This window comes from Sorex araneus, chromosome 2 (genome assembly GCF_027595985.1).
Source record: "Sorex araneus isolate mSorAra2 chromosome 2, mSorAra2.pri, whole genome shotgun sequence".
Lineage (NCBI taxonomy): Eukaryota > Metazoa > Chordata > Mammalia > Eulipotyphla > Soricidae > Sorex > Sorex araneus.
Window position 1 is genome coordinate 29,289,662 of NC_073303.1, and position 21,331 is coordinate 29,310,992.

Genomic DNA, 21,331 nt, shown 5'->3' on the forward strand with positions numbered 1-21,331 from the left:
TTAAATAAGATATCTTCCATTACCAGCAGAGATCGTTAAAGAGTATGTGACTTAAGGATCTGATACCTTGGCATATCTAAGTGAATGTAAGCAGATTCATTTTATTACCAGGAAAATAACATTTTATTTAATATAGCATAATATTATTTTTAATATCTTGAAAAATGTAAGCTTGGTGATAAATAGGTAAAAACATTCAATAGCAGTAAAGCACAGAAACCTCCCAACAGTGAGAATAGGGTCAGAAAGAAGAATGTTATCATTGACTCTTCATTTCATGTTTTATTATTTTTATGATAACAAAATGCAATGTTAATTTCATTTTCATTCACATATTCATTAGAATTCAAGTGTATAATTCTGGGAATTTTATCCCAGCAGGTAGGGTGTTGCCTTGTAAACGGCTGACTCAATTTCAATATCTGGAATCCCATATAGTACTCCCTGCACCTTTAGGAGTGATGTCTCAGGACAGAGACCAGAAATAAATCCTAGGTGTAGCCAGTTGTGGCCAAAAGACACTTACAATATTTTTCTTCAATCCTAGAAGGCTTGGAGAGAATTCTAAATGGATTATATTTAGAACACTATATATATATATAATTCAAATTTAAAAAATTCAAAATATAGAAGCTATGAGACACTAGCTTATCAAGGACTAATCTGAGTTGTTACCTTTTATTTATTTTATTCTATTTTATTTTATTTTTTGCTTTTTGGGTCACACTGGGCGATGCACAGGGGTTACTCCTGGCTCATGCACTCAGGAATTACTCCCGGTGATGCTCAGGGGACCATATGGGATGCTGGGAATTGAACCCGGGTCTGCCGCATGCAAGGCAAATGCCCTACCTGCTGTGCTATCTCTCCAGCCCTTGAGTTGGTAGCTGTTATAAGAGAAACATAGTTTTGTGTATCTCTAATAATTAATTGTGTGAGAATTTCCTCAACTCAAACCTCCCCTTCAAAAACCACCCACTTTCTTTGTATGCTAACAAAACTGTAAGAGATTTTTAGAACATATTTTTATTGCTTAATATACATTATAATTTAGGTGGCATGTTTGTACATTTACAATAATGTTAATATTTATGGTTTTGGTGTTCATAGTTTCTTTACCTTACCACTACCAAAATACCAAGGACTCTCCACTAATGTATTCATTTTTACTTCTAGGTTTTTTAGATGAGGCCTTAACCTTTTTCTTCATAAAACATTGGGTATTTTAACAGAAGAGTAACAATATATTTATTTTCAGTATTCTTGAAAAAATTCTTGCTGTGTAAAAATAAAATGCATTATTCCAATAGAAGCACTAGAGGAGATTACCTCGTATGTTTTTTTTTCCATGCCCCTCTTCCCTTTATGTCTATTCCTCATTGAACTGACTGAAATTATATCTATAGAACTTGATCTACTCATCACTCAGGTGCAGCTTTCTTAGAGAATACAGCTCTAAGAAACTTGGGCAGATTCAGTAGAGGTGCTGACCCTCCCTTCTGATGAAAGTAGAGATGTGGCTTCTTGGGGAACATCCATATTATTACTGCTTACATTGAATGCAGATGTTTTTTGAGAAGAATTGGATTGATTTTCAGCATGATCTGAATCTAAGCACGTGATCACAAACATGACTGCACCCTGAAGGCTAAAATAAGGACGAAGGGTACCAAAGAAGGTGATTTCAGTGAATGAATATATGTGAGACCCATCGTTCATGTTGTAAAATGACAGGTCTCCACCATCATAGTCCAAGAAAACTCCAATCCTGCTAGGTTGCTGCCTCAGCAATAGGAACTCAGGCTTGGAGCTGAAAACTTTGAATTTCCCATCTTCATAACCCATCACCCAGAAATTTCTATCTGTACTTTCTATAAACCACCCCTTCCTCTTCACTGTATCCGAGCAAACACCCAGAGCCCATCTATTTTCAGTGTTTTCTTCTGTCTTCACTTCTACCTCCCAATAATATCTCCCATCTTTAAAGGAATTCTTTCCCAGAACACTGCATATGGTTTCCACTTGCTGTTGTTTTGTGCAAGTATCAGAAGTCTGAGGAGCATTTTTCATTGAAACTTTTGTTTTATCATCAGATAAGTTGAGGTTGGAATGAGCTCCATCTGGATCAAGAGTAACAGCCACTGCAGGTGATAGAGGGAAATAATTAAGGTCATTCCACTATGGAGATTGTTGCTCTTAGGGAAGTTTCAAATACTAGAAAAGGGAAATGGATAAAAACAAAAGTGAAGTTAAATAGAAAGTCAAGTAGTTTTCATTCTAGCCATTGTCCATTTATAGCAGAATCAAAATACATAGGTTGTAGAAGACCGATTTCAAACAAGATCTTGTGTTACATTTTTCTAGATGGACTGAGACCATCTAAGAAAATTGTCTTAGTTAAAATTCTTAAGGTTAGTGGAATCCTAATAATTATCTCAGTGCAATATTATGTCATCTGAGAATAGTGATATATTTTACTTCTTTTGTGATTTGAATATTCCTTATCTCTTTTTTGAGTATAAATTCTCTGAATAGGGCTAACATAACTATACGGAATAATAATCAGAATAAATATAATTGTTTTTGATCTTAGAGGAAAATATTTTCGGTTTTACATTATTAAGCATAAATTGAGTTTTCATCTGTCATGTATGTCTTTTACAATACTTAGCTATGTTCTTTCTAACTCATCTGTTGAGAGCTTTAATCACAATATAATGTGAATCTTGTCAAAGCTGTTCTAAATATATTGATATAGTTATATAGTTTTAAATTTCCTTTTGTTTATGCTGTGCATTGCATTAATTTATTTTCTTATATTCATTAATCCTTTGAATATCTGAAATTAGTTCCCATATGCTAGTGATGTATAATTCTTTTAACCTATTGTTGATATCTATTTGCTGAGACTTTAATGAAGATCTCTATCTATGTTCATCAAACATTTGGATGAAAATTTCCTTTGCATGTATGTGCTGTTTCTGTTTTTTTTTTGTCACACAAACGAAAACACTTGCTACAGAATAGGAGAAAATATTCACACACCATATATCTTATAATGGGCAAGATATTCAAGACACATAAGGAGCTCACAAAAATAAGATCACTGTCACTGTCATTCCGTTGCTCGTCAATTTGCTAGAGCAGGCACCAGTAACGTCTCCATTGAGACTTGTTACTGTTTTTTGTGTATCAATTATGCCATTGGTATCTTGCCAGGCTCTGCCGTGTGGGCAAGATACTCTCAGAATTGAACCCGGGTTGGCCATGTGCAAGGCGAATGCCCTACCCGCTGTGCTATTGCTCCAGCCCACAAAAATAAGATATATATCAAAATACATATAAACATACCCTTCAAAACTATGAAGAGAAACTGACCAGATACTTCACCAAATGAGACAGAGAGTGGACAATAAGCATATGATACAAGGTTCGTTATCACTTGATATATGGCAAATGTGAATCAAAATGACAACAAGAATAGGCAAGGTTCCATCTTTTCTTATCACTGAATAGAATTCCATTGTGCATATACACCACAATTTTTTTATCCACTAATTGTTGGACATTTGGTTGTTTATTTTCTTTTTAATGTAACTATTCTAGTAGTCATATTGTAAATATTGGACTTCAATAAGCATAGGTGTTTTGTATATTATTTTTAATTAGGGTTTTATCTTCTTGTAATTCATATCTAGGAGCATAGTTGCTCAGATTTTATATGAGGATTTTATTTATTTAATTTATATTTTTGTTTTCCCTCTCGGAGATCCCGGCAAGCTACCGAGTATCCAGCCCACATGGCAGAGCCTGGCAAACACCCTGTGGCATATTTGATATGCCAAAACCAGTAACAAGTCTCACAATGGAGATGTTACTGGGTGCCTGTTCAAGCAAATTGATGAATAACAGGAAGACAATGGACAGTGCTACAGTGCTATATTTTTGTTTAGTTTAGGACCACACTGAGTGGTTTCAGACTTACTCCTGGCTCTATGTTCAGGTTTCACTCCTAGCAACCTGACCTTAGGGAACCACATGGGATGCTGGGGATCAAACCCAAGTCAGTCACATGTAAGGCAAGCATCTTGCCTGCTATACTCTCTCTCTGGCCTTTGTTTTATATTTTGATTATTCTATTATTTTCCAAATATCTGAAGCAGTTTACTTTACACCACAGGGAATGGGTATTCCTTTTTCTTCACATTCCCACTGGCATTTACTGTTTCTGGTCTTTTTAATACATGCTATTCTCAAATATATATATATATATATATATATATATATATATATATATATATGCTTTTTGGGTCACACCGGGCGATGCACAGGGGTTACTCCTGGCTCTGCACTCAGGAATTACCCCTGACGGTGCTCAGGGGACCATATGGGGTGCTGGGAATCGAACCTGGGTCGGCCACGTGCAAGGCAAATGCCCTACCCTCTGTGCTATTGCTCCAGCCCCGACTTTTTTATATATAAATTTTATTTATTTATTTTGAGTCACTATGATATAGTAACAAAGTGGATCATGGTCAGGTTTCAGTCATACAGTGTTTCAACACCCATCCATTCTCCAGTGTATATTTCCCACCATCAATGTCCCCAGTTCTCTCCTGCCACTCTCCCTCCATACTGTCCATAGGGCAGACAATTTCCATCTATCTCTCTCTCTCTCTCTTTCTCTCTCTCTCTCTTTCTGTCTGTCTCTCCATATCTCTCTCCTTTGGGGCATTATGGTTTGCAATATAGATATTGAGTGCATCAAAAACAGGGAGAAGAAATGAACAGAAACATACTCAAAGAATAAATGCAAATAGCCAAAAAAACATGAAAAAATGTTCTACGTCAATAATTATCAGGGAGATGCAAGTAAAAAAGATAAGATCTCATCTAATACCACAGAGACTGGCACACATCAAAAACAAGAGTGACCAATGGTGGCATGGATGCAGGGAGAAAGAGACTCTTCTTCATTGTTGGTGGGAATGCTGACTGGTCCAACCTTTTGGGAAAACAATGTGGAAATGACTCAAAAAGCTAGAAATTGAACTTCCATACCATCTGACAATATCATTTCTGGAAATGTACTCCGAGGGCCCAAAACACACAGCAGAATTGCTATCTGTACTTCTATGTTCATTGTGGCACTATTCACAATAGCCAGAGTCTGAAAACAACCTAAGTGCCAGAGAACAGATGACTAGTTAAAGAAACTATGGTAATTTGGGTGACTCAGGGTCCTAGAACAGATGACAAGTTAAAGAAACTTTGGTACATCTACACGATGTATTACTATGCAGATGTTAGAAAAGATGAAGTCATGAAATTTGCATATAGATAGATCAGCATGGAAAGTATCATGTTAAGTGAAATGAGTCAGAAAGAGAGGGACAGACATAGAAAGATTGCACTCATTTGTGGAATATAAAGTAACTGAATGGGAGACTAACACCCATGAACAGCAGAGATAAGTACCAGGAGGATTACTCTACAGCTTAGAATCCAGCCTCGCATGCTGGGGAAAAAGTCAGCTCAGGTAGAGAAGGGACCACCAAGTAAAGGGTACTAGAAGGGCCTGTTCAGGATAGGAGATGCAGGCTGAAAGTAGACTATAGACCGAACATGGTGGCCACCTAATACCTCGACTGCAAACCACAACACCCAAAAGGAGAGAGAGCGCAAAAGGGAATGCCCTGCACAGAGGTGGGGTGGGGTGGGGGCGGGAGGGTGGTGGGAGGGATGAAGGGACCATTGGTGGTGGAAAATGGGCACTGGTGGAGGGATGGGAACTCGACCATTGTATGACTTAAATGCAAGCACAGAAGTTTGTAAATCTGTAACTACCTAATGGTGATTCATTAATAATTTTTTTTAAAGAAAAGAGACTATGGTACATCTACACAATGGAATACTATAGAGATGTTAGGAAAATGAAGTTTTGAAATTTGCTTCTATATTAATGGACATGAAGAATATCATGGTGAGTAAAATGAGTCAGAAGGAGAGGAATAAACATAGAATGATTGGGTTTATTTGTCAGAAATTTTTTTAAAAGCATAATTTGAGACAAATATAATAGAAACAAGGACAGTAGAAATAAGGGCCAGGAGAATTGTTCCATGGTTGGAAGCCTACTTAAAATACTGAAGGAGAAGGCAGTTTGGATAGAGAAGGGACCACAAAGATAGTTGGAAATGATCGCTCTGGATAAAAACTGCATCCTATTCTTACTTTTATGAGGTGAAAGGTCACTGCTGTTTTGATTTCCCTAGTAGTCATTGATGAAAAGCAGTTTATGAATTGTATGTTAGCCATCGTGTTTTCTTTGGTAAAGTTCTTTTCATCTTCTCACACAATTTTTTAAGAGGTGAAGGCATAACCAGTGGTGATTGGGGGCTATTCTTGCTCTATGCATAGGGGTCACTCCTGGTGGTGCTTAAGGGATCGTGTACTGCCAAGAATCAAACCTGTTGGTCATTAATGCAATACAATCACCTTAATCCCTGTACTATCTCTCTAGCCTTCATCTCCATTTTCCCTGGATATTTTTGTTGAGTTTTGTGAATTTCTTGCATATCTTAGATATTAGACTTTTGCCACAGAGTGTGTATTTATTCTTCCATTCATAAGGGTATACTTTGGTTTTAATAATACTTTCCCTGTTATTCTTAAGCTCTTCCAAAAGTAAATATGAAGATACAGGAGTTTTTTTCAGTTTCTATGATATCTAACTCACTAGATACCAAAAGCATATAGAGGCAACACTTACATAAGCACACACAGAAATTATATAGCTATATTTCTAATAAATGTTGATGAAAAATATACAATAAACTTTTGAAAACAAATTGAAAAAAGTATATCATTAAAACATACATAATATGAAGCAATAGTTATTCCAGAATTGCATGTATATTTCAACATACATGTATAAATTAATTTACTGTACCAAATAAACAAAGGAATGGTAACATGATCATAATAAAGTTTATAGAAAGCATAGAGAAAATTATTTCAAATGGTAGAAATTCAGGTTCTATAACAAAAAAGACCTGAATTTTGATAATAAGTATTTCCTTAGTAGTTGTGGTCTTGGTAAAGTTTCATTTAAAATTTAAGTCACACTTTATTTCATGATTTATATAATCATAATATTTTAAATTAGGACTAGTTTGGTAAGTAGACAAAATTATATATCAACAACTTAGCATTACAATTTGTCTATGATGAACACTTGATAAATTTTAGCTTCCAATAGTTATATAGTAATGACAATGCTAGCAGAAATACTAGTAAAAGCATTAGTACTAGTAATGATTAATATGTTTCTTGTTTAAAAACATGTTTAATAATTATTTTTAATAGCGATTGTAGGTTTTACTTTGTTTTTAGAAGATTAATAAACTAGTATATGTTTCTTAAACTAGTTGTGCATGCAGGGATAGTCAGAGTAAAGTAGCATGAGTTAAAAATTAATAATCAATTTATGATTGGAAAGCTCTAAGATGAATAGGTCATTTGCCACTCATACTAAGATATAACAAGTGCTTCTCTTTCTAAGATTATTCTCATAGTAGAAATCATTTTAACTCAATGATTCATGTAATATAATTTGTTTTTATTAATCTACTATATAAATTAGCTGTCTTATTACACATTAATTTCAAAAAGGAATTCTTATTCTCCACCAGTTTTTTCTTATGGAAATATTAAATTTTTTATAATTCCCACCTGCTTTGAACTGTTCCTTTCTCCAGTCTAAAATGAGAAAAATAACACAGGTAAATATGACAATATTGATGCTGATATGCTTAACCTCATATCCCTGTAGTATTTTCAGACTCCAAATTGGAAAAAAAAACAAAGAAAATGGCACATTTCTTGAAAACACATCAAATGGGACTCATAAAAATCATATAGTGCCCTAAGACTCCTAAATTGTAGTTACTTACCAGCATATAACTGTGCTTTTCTCCAATCTGAAAAAGAACAAAGAAATCAGATTTTCTGTTCATGGGAACTTTTCAACCACTTTAGAGGATTAAATTGCTGCAACCACATGAAATCAGGAGATTTATAACAGTGTTATATTTGTATTTATTCCCTCAGTGAAAATTCTGGATACTTCTCTTATTTTACATCTATTATTTCTTACATTTTTCACTTTTCACTGATACATCAGTGGTAAAATAGGAAGGATTGTTCTTTAGGAAGAAAGATAAGAGAGGCTTAAATTGGGAGATTGCATTATAAAAACCCCAAATTTCAGTGCTATTTAACAGCAACTATGAATTTCTTTCTCTCAGCACAAAAGCCCTTTAATTAGCAGGAGAAACACTGCACTTGGCTAATTTCTCTATTAACAAAATAGTATGAATCCCACATGGTCCTCAGCCTAACAGAATTAAATTTCCTGTTATTAAATTAAATTTATAAAACTTCAAACAAATTAATCACATACTTTATGAGAAAACAGATAGCTCATCTTTTTACAATATACCTCTGACAGCCTTGCTAGTGCACTTTGATCCCAAGTGCAACTCCCATGCATCCTTTTTTTCTTTCTTTTTAAGTTTTATTGTCTATAGCATCAACTCTTCTAAAGTGTAAGAACAACTGACAAGTAAATCATGTAATGACCATATGGCCAGTATCACATGTCCACTGTTGAGTTTCATGTGTGAGTCTGACCATCTTATTGCATTTAGAGTAAGGGATCCCTTGCTTACTAGCAGATTAATAGGAAGTGATCAGAAGAAAGGTGACAAAGATGGCTGACACAGCCATATCATCAACACAACTCACCTTGCTGATATAATTCTTTCCTTTGTACTAAAACGTAAAAACAGTTGGTAAGATGCCAAATACACAGTGGGGAGTAAGGATTATCTTTCTTCTATTAGAGCAAAGAAAATGGAAGACTTACAAAGCTGTTTCTCAAGTGATTCTGAAAATGAAAGAAAAAATACAAGGTTTATTTTCTGGACTGTGATTAAGCCTAGATAAAATTATGGAAAAATAATTTCCATATCCTAGATCAAGAATTTTACCTAAATTTAAAGTTACTATGACCATTTTCCCCTAATTTCATGTTTAGACCAGTGTGTTTTTCTATCTGATACACTCTTTGATATTATCTAATAAAGGTGGGTTTCATATTTTATTTCAAGTGTAGGTTTTCTAACAATTTTATACATGTATTTTATCTTCTAATAGTTATCCATACATACAGTAATGTAATACATGAATTCATATTTCTATTTTACCTCTCTTTTGTGTTTCTTTGTTTTTTTCTTCCTGGATATTACGTGTTTCTTTTTTTTCCTGTAGTCTTTTCCAGGCCAGGAGCAAAACAGAACACATGAAAATTCCAAGAAGGAAAAATGTCACAGCAAATGCTGCCTTCCATGGAGAGGACCTAGGGAAAAATGGCTCTGACCCAGAGCCCACAAGACTGATCAAAGTCACACATCAAATCACAAACATTCCCTCATTACTCCTGTCCTGTACTACAACTTAACAACACTGACCTGGAATAGAAATGGTTTCCACCTGCTCTTGTCCAAAGAAGGGGTTCTTCAAGGAGCAAGACACCTCTCTGTTTGAGGAGTCTTCAACAATGATGGATGCCTGTATATTGTACAACCCATCTTCATTTATGGTCTCCTCCTCGGAGAGGGATGGCATTTTCTCTCCCCTTGCATTGTTCCATTGTACCTCAGGTTGGGGATACCACCCTTTGCCTGTACATCTCAGCCTTATTCCTTTATCTTCTGGACTCACAATAGAAACATGAGGTCCAGAACCCAGACCTGGAGGGGAAAATCATTCATCTGAGATTTGGTTACATTTTGTCCTGAATTTCCTAATTTTACATAGGAGTACCAACGTCGAATAATGGAAGAAGTACCATGTTATGAGTTGAATAAGGTAATTTCTTGTCTTCTCCTGTGAGGTCGATACATACCTATGCTTCAAAGGCCGCAAGAGACTTGAAGCTAATAAAAGAACATATTGACACCTTTCACAACATCTTTACCAAGAAATATTTGCAATTGATATAAAGAGACAATAGGGTGAGACAAAAATTAGAAAAGTTGAATCATTTGAGAACATCAATATATATTTGAATAATCGATATCTGTGTCTATTTGTTCTATTTATATAAGTCTTGATAAAAGGAATAATTTTTTTTAAATTGGTAATTATTTACATAAAATATTTCTTTTAAATTTCCCCCAAATTTTATCTTCCTATAATTGAGAATATATTAGAAGTGGGGATTATAGCTATGGAGTTCATCATGGAGCCAAGGTTATCTTTTTCCTATCTGTTTACAAACATTTAAACTTAAATCTCAGAAGAGATCAACAAACTGCACAGATCCCTCCAGACCCTGTGCCAGGCTGAGTCTCATTCGGGGCATCATAGAGAGGGGCAAGTGAGCCCACTTCATGTTCAAACAGTGCCCTGGCAGCCAAAAACATTAATAACCCAGTTGCTGCCTTGCTCATGGCTGGACTCCACAGGCTTGGGATGAGCCTTATCCAGGAACAAATCTGTAGAAAAACTCAGGTATGCAGGTTTTGTGACTGAAATCTCCAGGTTCTCAAGGAGTTGGGGATGGGTTACCTGCCCCCATCTCCGTGTTCTTCCAGGAGCCTGGCGGTCATGCCCACGAACTGCATCTGGAGCCATAAGATTATTAATCGACTATGATCCAGAGACACATACATACATTTCAAAAGAGATTAAAATGTTGCAGAGATGCCTCTGGACCCCAAAGCCACCATCTAGTTAAAAATTTAACTCCAGCTGTATCACCCAATCCAAAATTTCAGAATTCCTGGAACAACATCTCACAATCTACACTACTGATAAACCAGGAATAGCACACCACATTGGAATTGAATGGAAGGTAAAGTAGAAGGCAATCAATCTCAATTAAGAAAATATTAACACACAAGGCATAACTTATAACAACATGTCAGTTTCCTCTTATACAAGGGCTTAATTTCTCCATGGTGAGATACAGAAATCTTTACACACTTTCTTCTAAGGAAATCTTTTTAAATCATTTTTAGTGAATTATTAATAACAAGCAATACAAAATAAACTATTCAGGGTCTGCTAGTGGGGCAAGCTCGGTTGGTGATTGGACTAATTGAAAAATAATGGTGGTGGGAAGGTGTAATGGTGGTGGGATTGATGTTGGAATATTTAGTGTAATAAATCATAGTAGGCAACTTTATAAAAATAACATTAAAAAATAAAAATAATTATATTTCACTCACTTTAGTTTTTCTTCACACCTATTCTCCAAAACTCTGTAAATTCTTCTGTGACTTCTCACTAATACTTACTTATATCAAAACATTCCATAACCAGAATGTTAAAACTATCTGCTTTTATAGAGTAATAAAAAACATGACTTTTAAGACATTTTAAAAAGTTGGTATCATAGGCAATAGAGATAGTACAGAGGTTAAGATAAATAGCTAATTCCTGTCTCATTCCTGGCATCACACCTAGCACTGGCCATGGAGGCTTCAGAGTATTATTGGGATCTCACTAGAGACTGGTAGGCATTCCAGAGCCTGAGGAACACTATATCCTCAAGATAGATTATTAAACTACAGGGAAGTTGCCTTATAATCACTAGTAAGGGTCTACATAATGCCTGATAACTGCTTGTAGAGATCTCCCGCCAAAACAAAACAAGCAAAAACATTAATATAACAATATAGATACTATTTTATTCAGTTCTCTTTTTTTAATCACACCTGGTTGTATTCAAATTTACTCATGACTTTTCACTCAGAAAAGTGCTTGAAGGACCACGTCCAGTGCCAGGCAGGGATCAAATCAGAGTCAGCTGCATGCATGGCAAAGAACTTAATCCCTATCTATCTCTATAGCCCAAATAATACAGTGAAGTGTTCTCTTTCTCTTCTCTTTTCCCTTGTTTATTTTTTTGTGGGGGAATGCACATTTTGCAAAGCTCAAGGATATCTTTTACTGGTTCTATTGTGATCAGAAGTGGACCCTGAAAAAATTCTCAAAGGACCATATGAGGTTTCAGGATTTGAATTACAGTCAAAGATGCTATAGCGGATGCAAAGCAAGTGACTTGCTTCATGTACTATCTCTTCAGTATCATTATCTGATTCAGTATTATACCATTTCTACAAATAAAAGAAATACATTAAGAATATGATAATTATATTATTATTATCAAATCCTGATCTGCTTGGGAGTACTAACTTTTGAAAAACAGAAAACAGTGTGATTGACAATTTATCTTCTCTGAATTATCTGAGGGATGCTAACTTTTTTGAACAAAGTAAACAAATATAAATGATTATAGTAAGTCCTGAGGGAAAATGGACCACATAAAAGCCTAGCAAATAATAAGTAGTGAATAAACTATACTTGCATATATTGGGGTATTATAATCAATGATCATACAACATACTAATGTTGATAAAGAGAAACAAAAGAGAGTGTCCATTCTGAGCATAGTCACAGTTGCACTGAACAAAGGTTAACCAAATTAAAAATTAATGAGGAAATAAAATTATCTAGCTGCTTATTAAGGTTGAGTTTTTCTTTACAATTATAAGTTAATTATAAGTTAACAATCTATATTAACTCTAACTCCGATGAGATTATGTCCAGTACCATGAAAATTTTTTATTTTAAATTTTGATTACAAATTTGGAACTACATAAGATTTCTTTTTTTCCTATTGGACTGTACCCAGTTGAACCCAGGGCTTACTGCTAGTGATGCTTGGGGGCCATATGTTGTGCGCAGGGGAGAGAATTGGAGTTGTTTACATGAAAAACAAATTCTCTACCCCTATACTGTCTCTCAGGCCCTAGTACCTCTTTTAAAAAAATTCTGCTTACACTTTACTTAGTCACTATACATCGAATTTTTTCTTAACAAATATTGTGATGACAACTTCTTTTTTCTATCACACAAGTCCATTCAGGTAAAAACCTTCAGAGTGATATCCTCATGCAGTTAACTTAATATGTGATCTCTTACATTCCTGAACTTTTACCCATCACAGTAGTGAACTCAAATACCAATATTTGAGTAGATGTTTTGGTAATAATGATGCATTTTTTCAAGACATATTGTGAGTGACACAAGTGGGCAATAAGTGATATATTTTATGATAGTTATAAAAAGAAATTTAATTTAAAATTAAAGCATGATAAATTTATATAGAAATCGAAGATTCAGGGTACAATTTTCTTTCTTTGATAGTGACCAATTCTTAGTATACTTGCATTCTTTTTGTGTCCTATTTACTAATCTCTCCTTAAATCAACTATCAAGCACTACATTTCTCTTAGAGTGATCTTCATTTGAAAATAATTACTTACCTATTACCTTTAGCTCCAAAGTGGCTTCTTCAAAATCATTGCCTTTTTTAAATAAACACTTGTAAATCCCATTGTCTGAGACCTGGAGACTGTAGATTCTCACAGCTACTCTTCCTTCAGTGATGTAATCTTTTACCAATTCTGTTCTTCCCTTAAAATCTACTACTTGTTCTTCCACCTGTTCCATTCCATTCTGATACAAATACACAGTCTCTGAGATCTGGGACCGAAACCACCGAAGCTCCATGTTCTCCACACTCATGGCTGGAGACACGCGACAGGGTAGAACTGTTTCTGCACCCAACATGGCCACTATAGGTTCTGAGGGTCCAATCACCAGGAAGGAATCTGTGGAATAGATCCACAAGTGTAAATAGCATGAGTGTGACTTTTCTGCTCATTTCAGACTACAATATCAGTGCTGATGCATTCAGTCCATAGTGTTTTCTCATTCACATTGCACGTATTGGAAACATGTACTCAAGGTAAATATGATAATAAAAAGACCAAAACAATTCTTCCTTATCAATGAAACAGACTTGTGTTTTAAAAATAACTTTTATTTTCAGTGTTGGTAATTGTATGAAGAAGAAAATAATGTTGGTAATGATGAAGTCAAAGTTTTAAGATAGAACTGGAAATATCATATAGCAAGGAGGAGACAATTTACATGTGTGCAATAGAGGTTCAATTCTCTGCACCCCATATAATCCCCCAAGTCCACCCAAGCGAGATACTTGAATATAGATATAGGGGATAGGGGTATCTAACCCTGAGCACTACCAGGTATGGTCCCAAATGTAACTTTCAAAATTTTTTAATTATATCCTGGGAATAAAAATATAGATTCCTTATAATATTGATACTTGAATGAATTAGAAATTATTAGTGAAGCAATCCTACCTAGTATTATTCCTTAATCATATAATAACTAATTTACTTTTATGTATATGGGAAAATAAAATCATTACAAGATTAAGGGATTTAGAATCAATTCAGGCATGTATGGCAAGTTATGAGTGACAGTCATTCTATTCAGATACCAAAAGTACTAAAATATAAAGTATTCTTACCTGATCTCCATATGGTCACCTGAAGAAGCAAAATAGTGAAGAGATCTCTTGACAAAGAGAAGTCCAGGGAATCCAACATTTTTCTGAGTAGAAATCAGTATCACATAGAGACGAGTTCTGAAATTAGCTTTATGAAAGACATAAATAGAACCTACAGATTAAATGTTATCAGTAAGGAAGTTCACAGCATTTCAGAAATGGTGTCCTGAAGCTCTTAAACATCCTTAGCTTTTCTTTGAAGAATCAGTAGTAATTCATTTTCACTCACAAAAAAAATGATTCTTCTTCTTTTTTCCAAGAAAACAGTCACTAAAAATCTCAGTAGGCTGATTCTGAGATAAACCTATCTAACCATCTCATTAACCATTCTTAAATAAGAATCATTTTCAATGGAGGAAGATTAGTAGTTGTTTTGAAAGATGTCTTAAGCAAATACACTATCCTGATCTCAGAAAACTTTCTCAGTACATTACCATGTGATGAAGGCACAACTAAACTTGACTTGCATTCTGTTAGCACTCAGATCCTTGTCCACTTTTCCTCACTTTCTTTTTTACTCATCACACCAAAATGCAACACTTACGTTGCTTAGGTCCTTATTACAGAGATGAAGGCATTGTGAAGCTCCTCTTCTTTCTTCCAACACCAGAAATGGTCTCTATTCACCAGCTGTTGACTATCCAAATGTCCATTCTGTGATATTTTTTTCAATATGTCAAAAGAACATCAGACTTTAAAAAATGTGAAATCTTAGAAAATCTTTTAAATATTTCATAAAAATTAAAGAAAAATGGATCCTAATACAAGAACCTCTTAACACTTTGGCCAACTTTTCATACTCAAAACAGGAAGTAAAACATGGTTAGGAAAGAAACCTTTGACCTAGCAAGGGCAATAAAATTAAATATATGCAAAGTATAGGAAAGATCCAGACTAAGTGAATCTTTTCTTTCTGAGACATTACAATGTCTGCTTAAAAAGATTTTTCAGGTTAATAATATAACAATTAGAAATTTAAAAAGTTAAAATCCTTGTCAAACTCTTTACAAGTGGATTTTATTTTTCTCATTTGACAACAGGTTTGATATTAATATCTACTATATTTTTTGCATGAGAAATATGTTATTATTAGTACATGCAGAACACTAAGCATTGTCCAGAACTTATCAACTATGTGCTAACAACCCATATTTGTTAATGTATGTTACTGAGGAGAGAAAGAAATTTTATTTAGTTAGAGAAATGTGAGGGAAAAGAAAGTGATAAGTGTTTAAGAGATAACATGGGTTTTTCCAGGGTGGAAAAACATCAACAATATCTTATTTTCCTGCTCAACTCACCTCAATATATCTACCATTTTGGTGATTACTAATCTACCTGCCACTTAAGCCCCTCATTACATTGTATAGGAATTTGAAATTACATGAGTTCATTCATATTTCCAAACTTTCATTCCCCCAGACATGGAAATTTATTCCTCAGTTGTAATATCTTTATAGACAAGACAAATAAAAATCAGTATAAAATTACTGTGTCAATTTTTCTATTTACATTCCCAAGTATGTTCTACCCAATTTACTGAGTGTTAGAGCCAAAGCGATACTGAGGGCATTGCTGGGAAAGGAGTACCTAGCAAAGTTTGAAAATTTGAATGGAAAGAGGAGAATGTACACAGGTAGAGAGTTCAGCTTTGTGGGTTGAAACGTACGATGATAAACACACCTGAATATCATAAAGATGATTCTACCTGCCAGAATATCATGATTTCAGCTTTTGGCAAGTGGAAGTAGTAAATACACTAAAAATTTCTGACAAAAACATCTTTCAAGTTTGTATTATTATATGACTTAGCATAGTTCAAAGTCCTCTGATAAAACTTTATTACTTCCACTTTATAACTGAAGGAGTTAGATACAAGCTGTGATTTTCTTATTGAACTTATGCTAGAATGGATTTTATATCACCTGGCTAGCAACCCCATTTCTTCCCCTTCTTAAGAATATTTTCTCTGACCAGGGATTAATTAGAAGCATTAATTAGAAGCACTTCCAGTCTCTGCAGTTACAATTGGTACTCTGATCATGGAATAGTCAGGTGTAAACTGACTCTGGAGCTAAGTTTTATAATGTTCTAAAAAACAAGACAGTTCAATGTATACAGTGATGTGGCATGTGATGGGGGACATGTGGGTCCTGGAAAGGAAGGATGCAAACTCAGAGACATATGAGAAGAAAATAACCTTCCATTTCAGAAATTATAGTTCTGAATAATAGAAATATATAATTAAGGATATGGACTAATGCATAATTGAGCTAATGGATGAGCATAAAATGATAATAATAAATTTAGGGGATTAAGCTATCTTTGATCATTTATCATAAGGCTTTCAATTTCAAGAGAAACCTGATTAAAGGGTTCAGAATACAAGAGAATAGTTTGTTTTTTATGCCCATTGCTGCTTTTCTAAAAAAAGAAAGAAATAGAAAATCCATGTAGGAAATACTAAAAGTCAATGGTGTTTACACTGGGCTCTGTAAGAAAATAAGCCAAATATAATTATTTTTAAATTTGAGGAGCCAATATGGTTATGCTTGGGGAATACTCTTGGCTCTATCCTCAGATATCACTCCTAGCAAAACTTGGAAAACCATATGGGGTATTGAACCTAGGTTGTCCATATGGAAGGCAAGTACCCTACCCACCATACTATCTCTCCTGCCTTGCAGTGTGATTTCTTTTTGAATGTATAAAGCAGGATATTGTTCTATCTATTTATTTATTTATTTTTATTTTTTAATTAGTGAGTCACAGCGAGTGTACAGTTACAGATTCAAACATTTCGTGCTTGTTTTTCCCTCATGCAGTGTTCAGGAGTCCATTCCTCCACCAGTGTCCATTCTCCACTATCAATGAATCCAGTATCCCTCTGATCCCCCAATCACATTCCCCCACCCCTCCCCGCTTCTGTGGCAGGGCATTCCAATTTGTTCTCTCTCCTTTGGGGGTTGTGGTCTGCAATAGGGGTTTTGAGTGGCCATTATGTTTGGGCACTAGTCCACTTTCAGTGCTATTTCCCTTACCACGTGGGACCTCCACTCACAATTTGCTTGATGTTCCCTTCTCCACTTGGTATGAATTTCTCCCAGGGTGTGAGGCCAAGTTCCAAGCTATGGAGTCAACCTCCTGGTATTGTATACTACTATTTTTGAGTATTAGTCTCCTACTCTGTTATTTTATATTCCACAAATGAGTGCAATCTTTCTATGTCTGTCCCTCTCTTTCTGACTCATTTCACTTAACATGATACTTTCCATGTTGATCCACTTATACACAAAGTTCATGACTTCATCTTTTCTAACAGCTGCATAGTATTCCATTGTATAGATGCACCAGAGTTTCTTTAACCAGTCATCTGATCTTGGGCATTCAGGTTTTTTCCAGGTTCTGGCTATTGTAAACAGTGCCGCGATGAACATATAGGTGCAGGTGTCATTTTGACTACAATTTTTTGTTTCTCCAGGGTATATTCCCAGAAGTGGTATTTCTAGATTAAATGAGAGCTCAATTTCTATTTTTTTGAGAAGCGTCCATATTGTTTTCCAAAGGGGCTGAACCAGCCGGCATTCCCACCAGCAGTGCAGGAGGGTCCCTTTCTCCCCACATCCTCTCCAACAGTGGTTGCTTTTGTTCTTTTGGATGTGTGCCATTCTCTGAGGTGTGAGGTGGTATCTCATGGTTGTTTGGATTTGCATCTCCCTGATGATTTGTGATGCAGAGAATTTTTTCATGTACCTTTTAGCCATTAGTATCTCTTCCTTGGAAAAGTTTCTGTTCATTTCTTTGGCCCATTTTCTGATGGAGTTGGATGTTTTCTTCTTGTAGAGTTCAACCAGTGCTTTATATATCCTTGATATCAACCCTTTATCAGATGGATACTGAGCAAATATCCTTTCCCATTCTGTAGATTGCCTTTGTATTCTAGTCACTGTGTCTTTTGCGGTGCAGAAGCTTCTTAGTTTAATATAGTCCCATTTGTTTATCTCTGTTTCTATTAGATTGCTTAGTTCCGTGTCATCTTTGAAGATAACTTTAGCTTCAATATCGTGAAGGGTTTTGCTGACCTTGTCTTTGACGTACCTTATGGATTGTGGTCTGATGTTGAGGTCTTTAATCCATTTTGATCTGATTTTTGTGCATGGTGTCAAGTCGAGGTGTATGCATGTGTTTGTCCAGTTATGCCAACACCATTTGTTGAAGAGACTTTTCTTGTTCCACTTCACATTTCTTGCCCCCTTATCAAATATTAAGTGATCATACATTTGGGGTTGTCTGTAGGGATATTCTAATCTTTTCCATTGGTCTGCAGCTCTGTCTTTGTTCCAGTACCATGCTGTTTTAATTGTTACTGCTTTGTAGTAAAATTTAAAGTTGGGGAAGGTGATTCCTCCCATCCTCTTTTTCCCAAGAATTGTTTTAGCTATCCGTGGGCATTTATTTTTCCATATGAATTTCAAGATTGCTTGATCCATTTCTTTGAAAAATGTCATGGGTATCCTTATAGGGATTGTGCTAAATCTGTATAGTGCTTTGGGGAGTACTGCCATTTTGACAATGTTGATTTTCACTATCCATGAGCAGGGGATATGTTTCCATTTCCTCATGTCCCCTTTTATTTCTTGTAGAAGTTTTCTTTGTAGAGGTCCTTTACTTCTTTAGTTAAGTTGATTCCGAGGTATTTGATTTTCTGGGGCACGATTGTGAACGGGATTGCTTTTTTCATGTCCCTTTCCTCTGTCTCATTGTTTGCATATAGGAAGGCCATGGTTTTTTGGGTATTGATTTTATAGCCTGCGACTTTACTGTACAGGTCAATTGTTTCTAAGAGTTTCTTAGTAGAGGTTTTAGGCTTCTCTAGATAGAGTATCAAATCATCTGCGAATAGTGAGTGCTTGACTTCTTCCTTTCCTATCTGAACGCCCTTAATATCTTTTTTTTGCCTAATGGCTATTGCTAGTACTTCCAGTACTATATTGAAGAGAAGTGGTGAGAGTGGGCATCCTTGTCTTGTTACCGTTTTTAGAGGAAAGGCCCATACTTTTTCCCCATAGATGATAATGCTTGCTATAGGTTTGTGGTAGATGGCTTTGACTATCTTGAGAAAAGTTCCTCCAAAACCCATTTTGGTGAGAGTTTTCATCATTAATGGATGTTGGATCTTGTCAAATGCTTTCTCTGCATCTATTGATATGATCATATGGTTTTTATCTTTACTTTTGTTCATATGCTGGATTATGTTGATTGATTTTCGAATGTTAAACCATCCTTGCATCCCCGGAATGAATCCCACTTGATCATGTTGTATGATCTTTTTGATGTTGTTGGATCCTATTTGCTAATATTTTGTTGAGGATCTTCACATCGGTGTTCATTAGGGATATTGGTCTATAGTTTTCTCTGTTAGTGGTGTCTTTGTTTGCTTTTGGTATTAGGGAGATATGTGCTTCATAAAAACTGTTCGGGAGGGTTCCTGTTTTTTCAATTTCCTAGAAAAGCTTGAGGAGAACTGGCAACAAGTCTTCTTTAAATGTTTGGAAGAATTCGCCATTGAATCCGTCTGGACCTGGGCTTTTGTTTTTGGGGAGAGTTTTGATTACAGTTTTGATTTCCTTGATATTTATGGGCCTATTCAAGTACTTCAAGTATTCTTGGTTCAGTCTTGGGAGATTGTAGGAATCGAGGAATTCGCCCATTTCTTTTAGGTTCTCTTGTTCTGTGGCATACAGACTTTCAAAGTAGTCTCTCATGATCTTTTGAATCTCCTCGGTTTCTGTTGTGATGTCCCCCTTTTCATTTCTGATTTGGTTTATTAGGGTTCTCTCTCTTTCTTTGTGAGTCTAAAGCAGGATATTGTTTAATTCACATCTTTTGCATGTTTGTTTTGCTTGCTCTATTTTTTTCAGTTTCTTTTTTTTATTTTCTTTTTTTACTCTTTTATGTGAAGCAAGGTAGTTTTTACTTTTTTGTTCTTTTTAAAATGTTTTATTAATTTACCATGAGGTACAGCACCAAAAATCTCATGTTTGAATTTTGATCATGTGGTCAACAACCCATTCCTTCCACCACACAAATCCCCAGATTCCCCTCCTCCCATTCCACACTCCCCCTGCCTGTTTGGCAGACAGTTTGCAAAATATTGTTTCTCTACTTTAGTTACCTTCGATATTTCAAAACCAGTCCTACCACCTCTCATACCTGCCAAAAATGTAATGCTGGACAATGTATTTTGTATTGCATGTTATGGATATAACATAATATTTCACAGCTGCAAGTGCGGCCACACTCAAGGTATTCTAAGTTTTTAATAATCAGGGTCTGAAGAAATCACTGCAGCAAGTTGCTCAAATCAGAGATTCATCTTTGTGTCTCTGGATTATGGCCACGTGGGAGCTTAAGTAGATGGTAGGAGGATGTGACATCATCTCGGCGTCCCATTAGGGTGGGGGGAAAGAAGGCACACTCTGCCCCTATCCCTCGAGCCTTGGGGTTTGCCATCACTGAGAACTCATACCTGGTACTTCACGCTGGCTTCTACAAAAAGGTGCCTGCTGGAGCTCTTAGAGAACAGAGGGAGAGACAACATTTGCTTCTGGAGCAACCCAGCACAGAAGGCCTTTTGCAAAGTTCAGGGCCATCTCTGCTGCAAGTTTCACAGGTTCGAGATTCATCTCTGTGTCTCTGGATTGTGACCATGCGGGAGCTTAAGTAGACTGTGGGTGGGATATGACATCATCTTGGCGTTCCACTGGGAACGTTCCACTTGGCCTCTAAGTGTGATTTTAAAAGATTATTTTAGGTGCC

At 35.6% G+C, this 21,331-nt stretch overlaps 1 protein-coding gene across 1 annotated transcript; it reads right to left on the minus strand.

Annotated features, from left to right (window-relative positions):
• Positions 1-1,455: 1,455 nt before the first annotated feature.
• LOC101541811 (butyrophilin subfamily 1 member A1-like) lies at positions 1,456-14,552 on the minus strand. Its single transcript, XM_004617739.2, has 9 exons — positions 14,474-14,552; positions 13,401-13,748; positions 9,534-9,815; positions 9,270-9,437; positions 8,930-8,950; positions 8,809-8,835; positions 7,956-7,982; positions 7,735-7,761; positions 1,456-2,141 (listed from the first exon to the last, which is right to left on the minus strand). The coding sequence occupies exons 1-9, from the start codon at positions 14,550-14,552 to the stop codon at positions 1,456-1,458; spliced, it is 1,665 nt and encodes a 554-aa protein (XP_004617796.2).
• Positions 14,553-21,331: the final 6,779 nt, after the last annotated feature.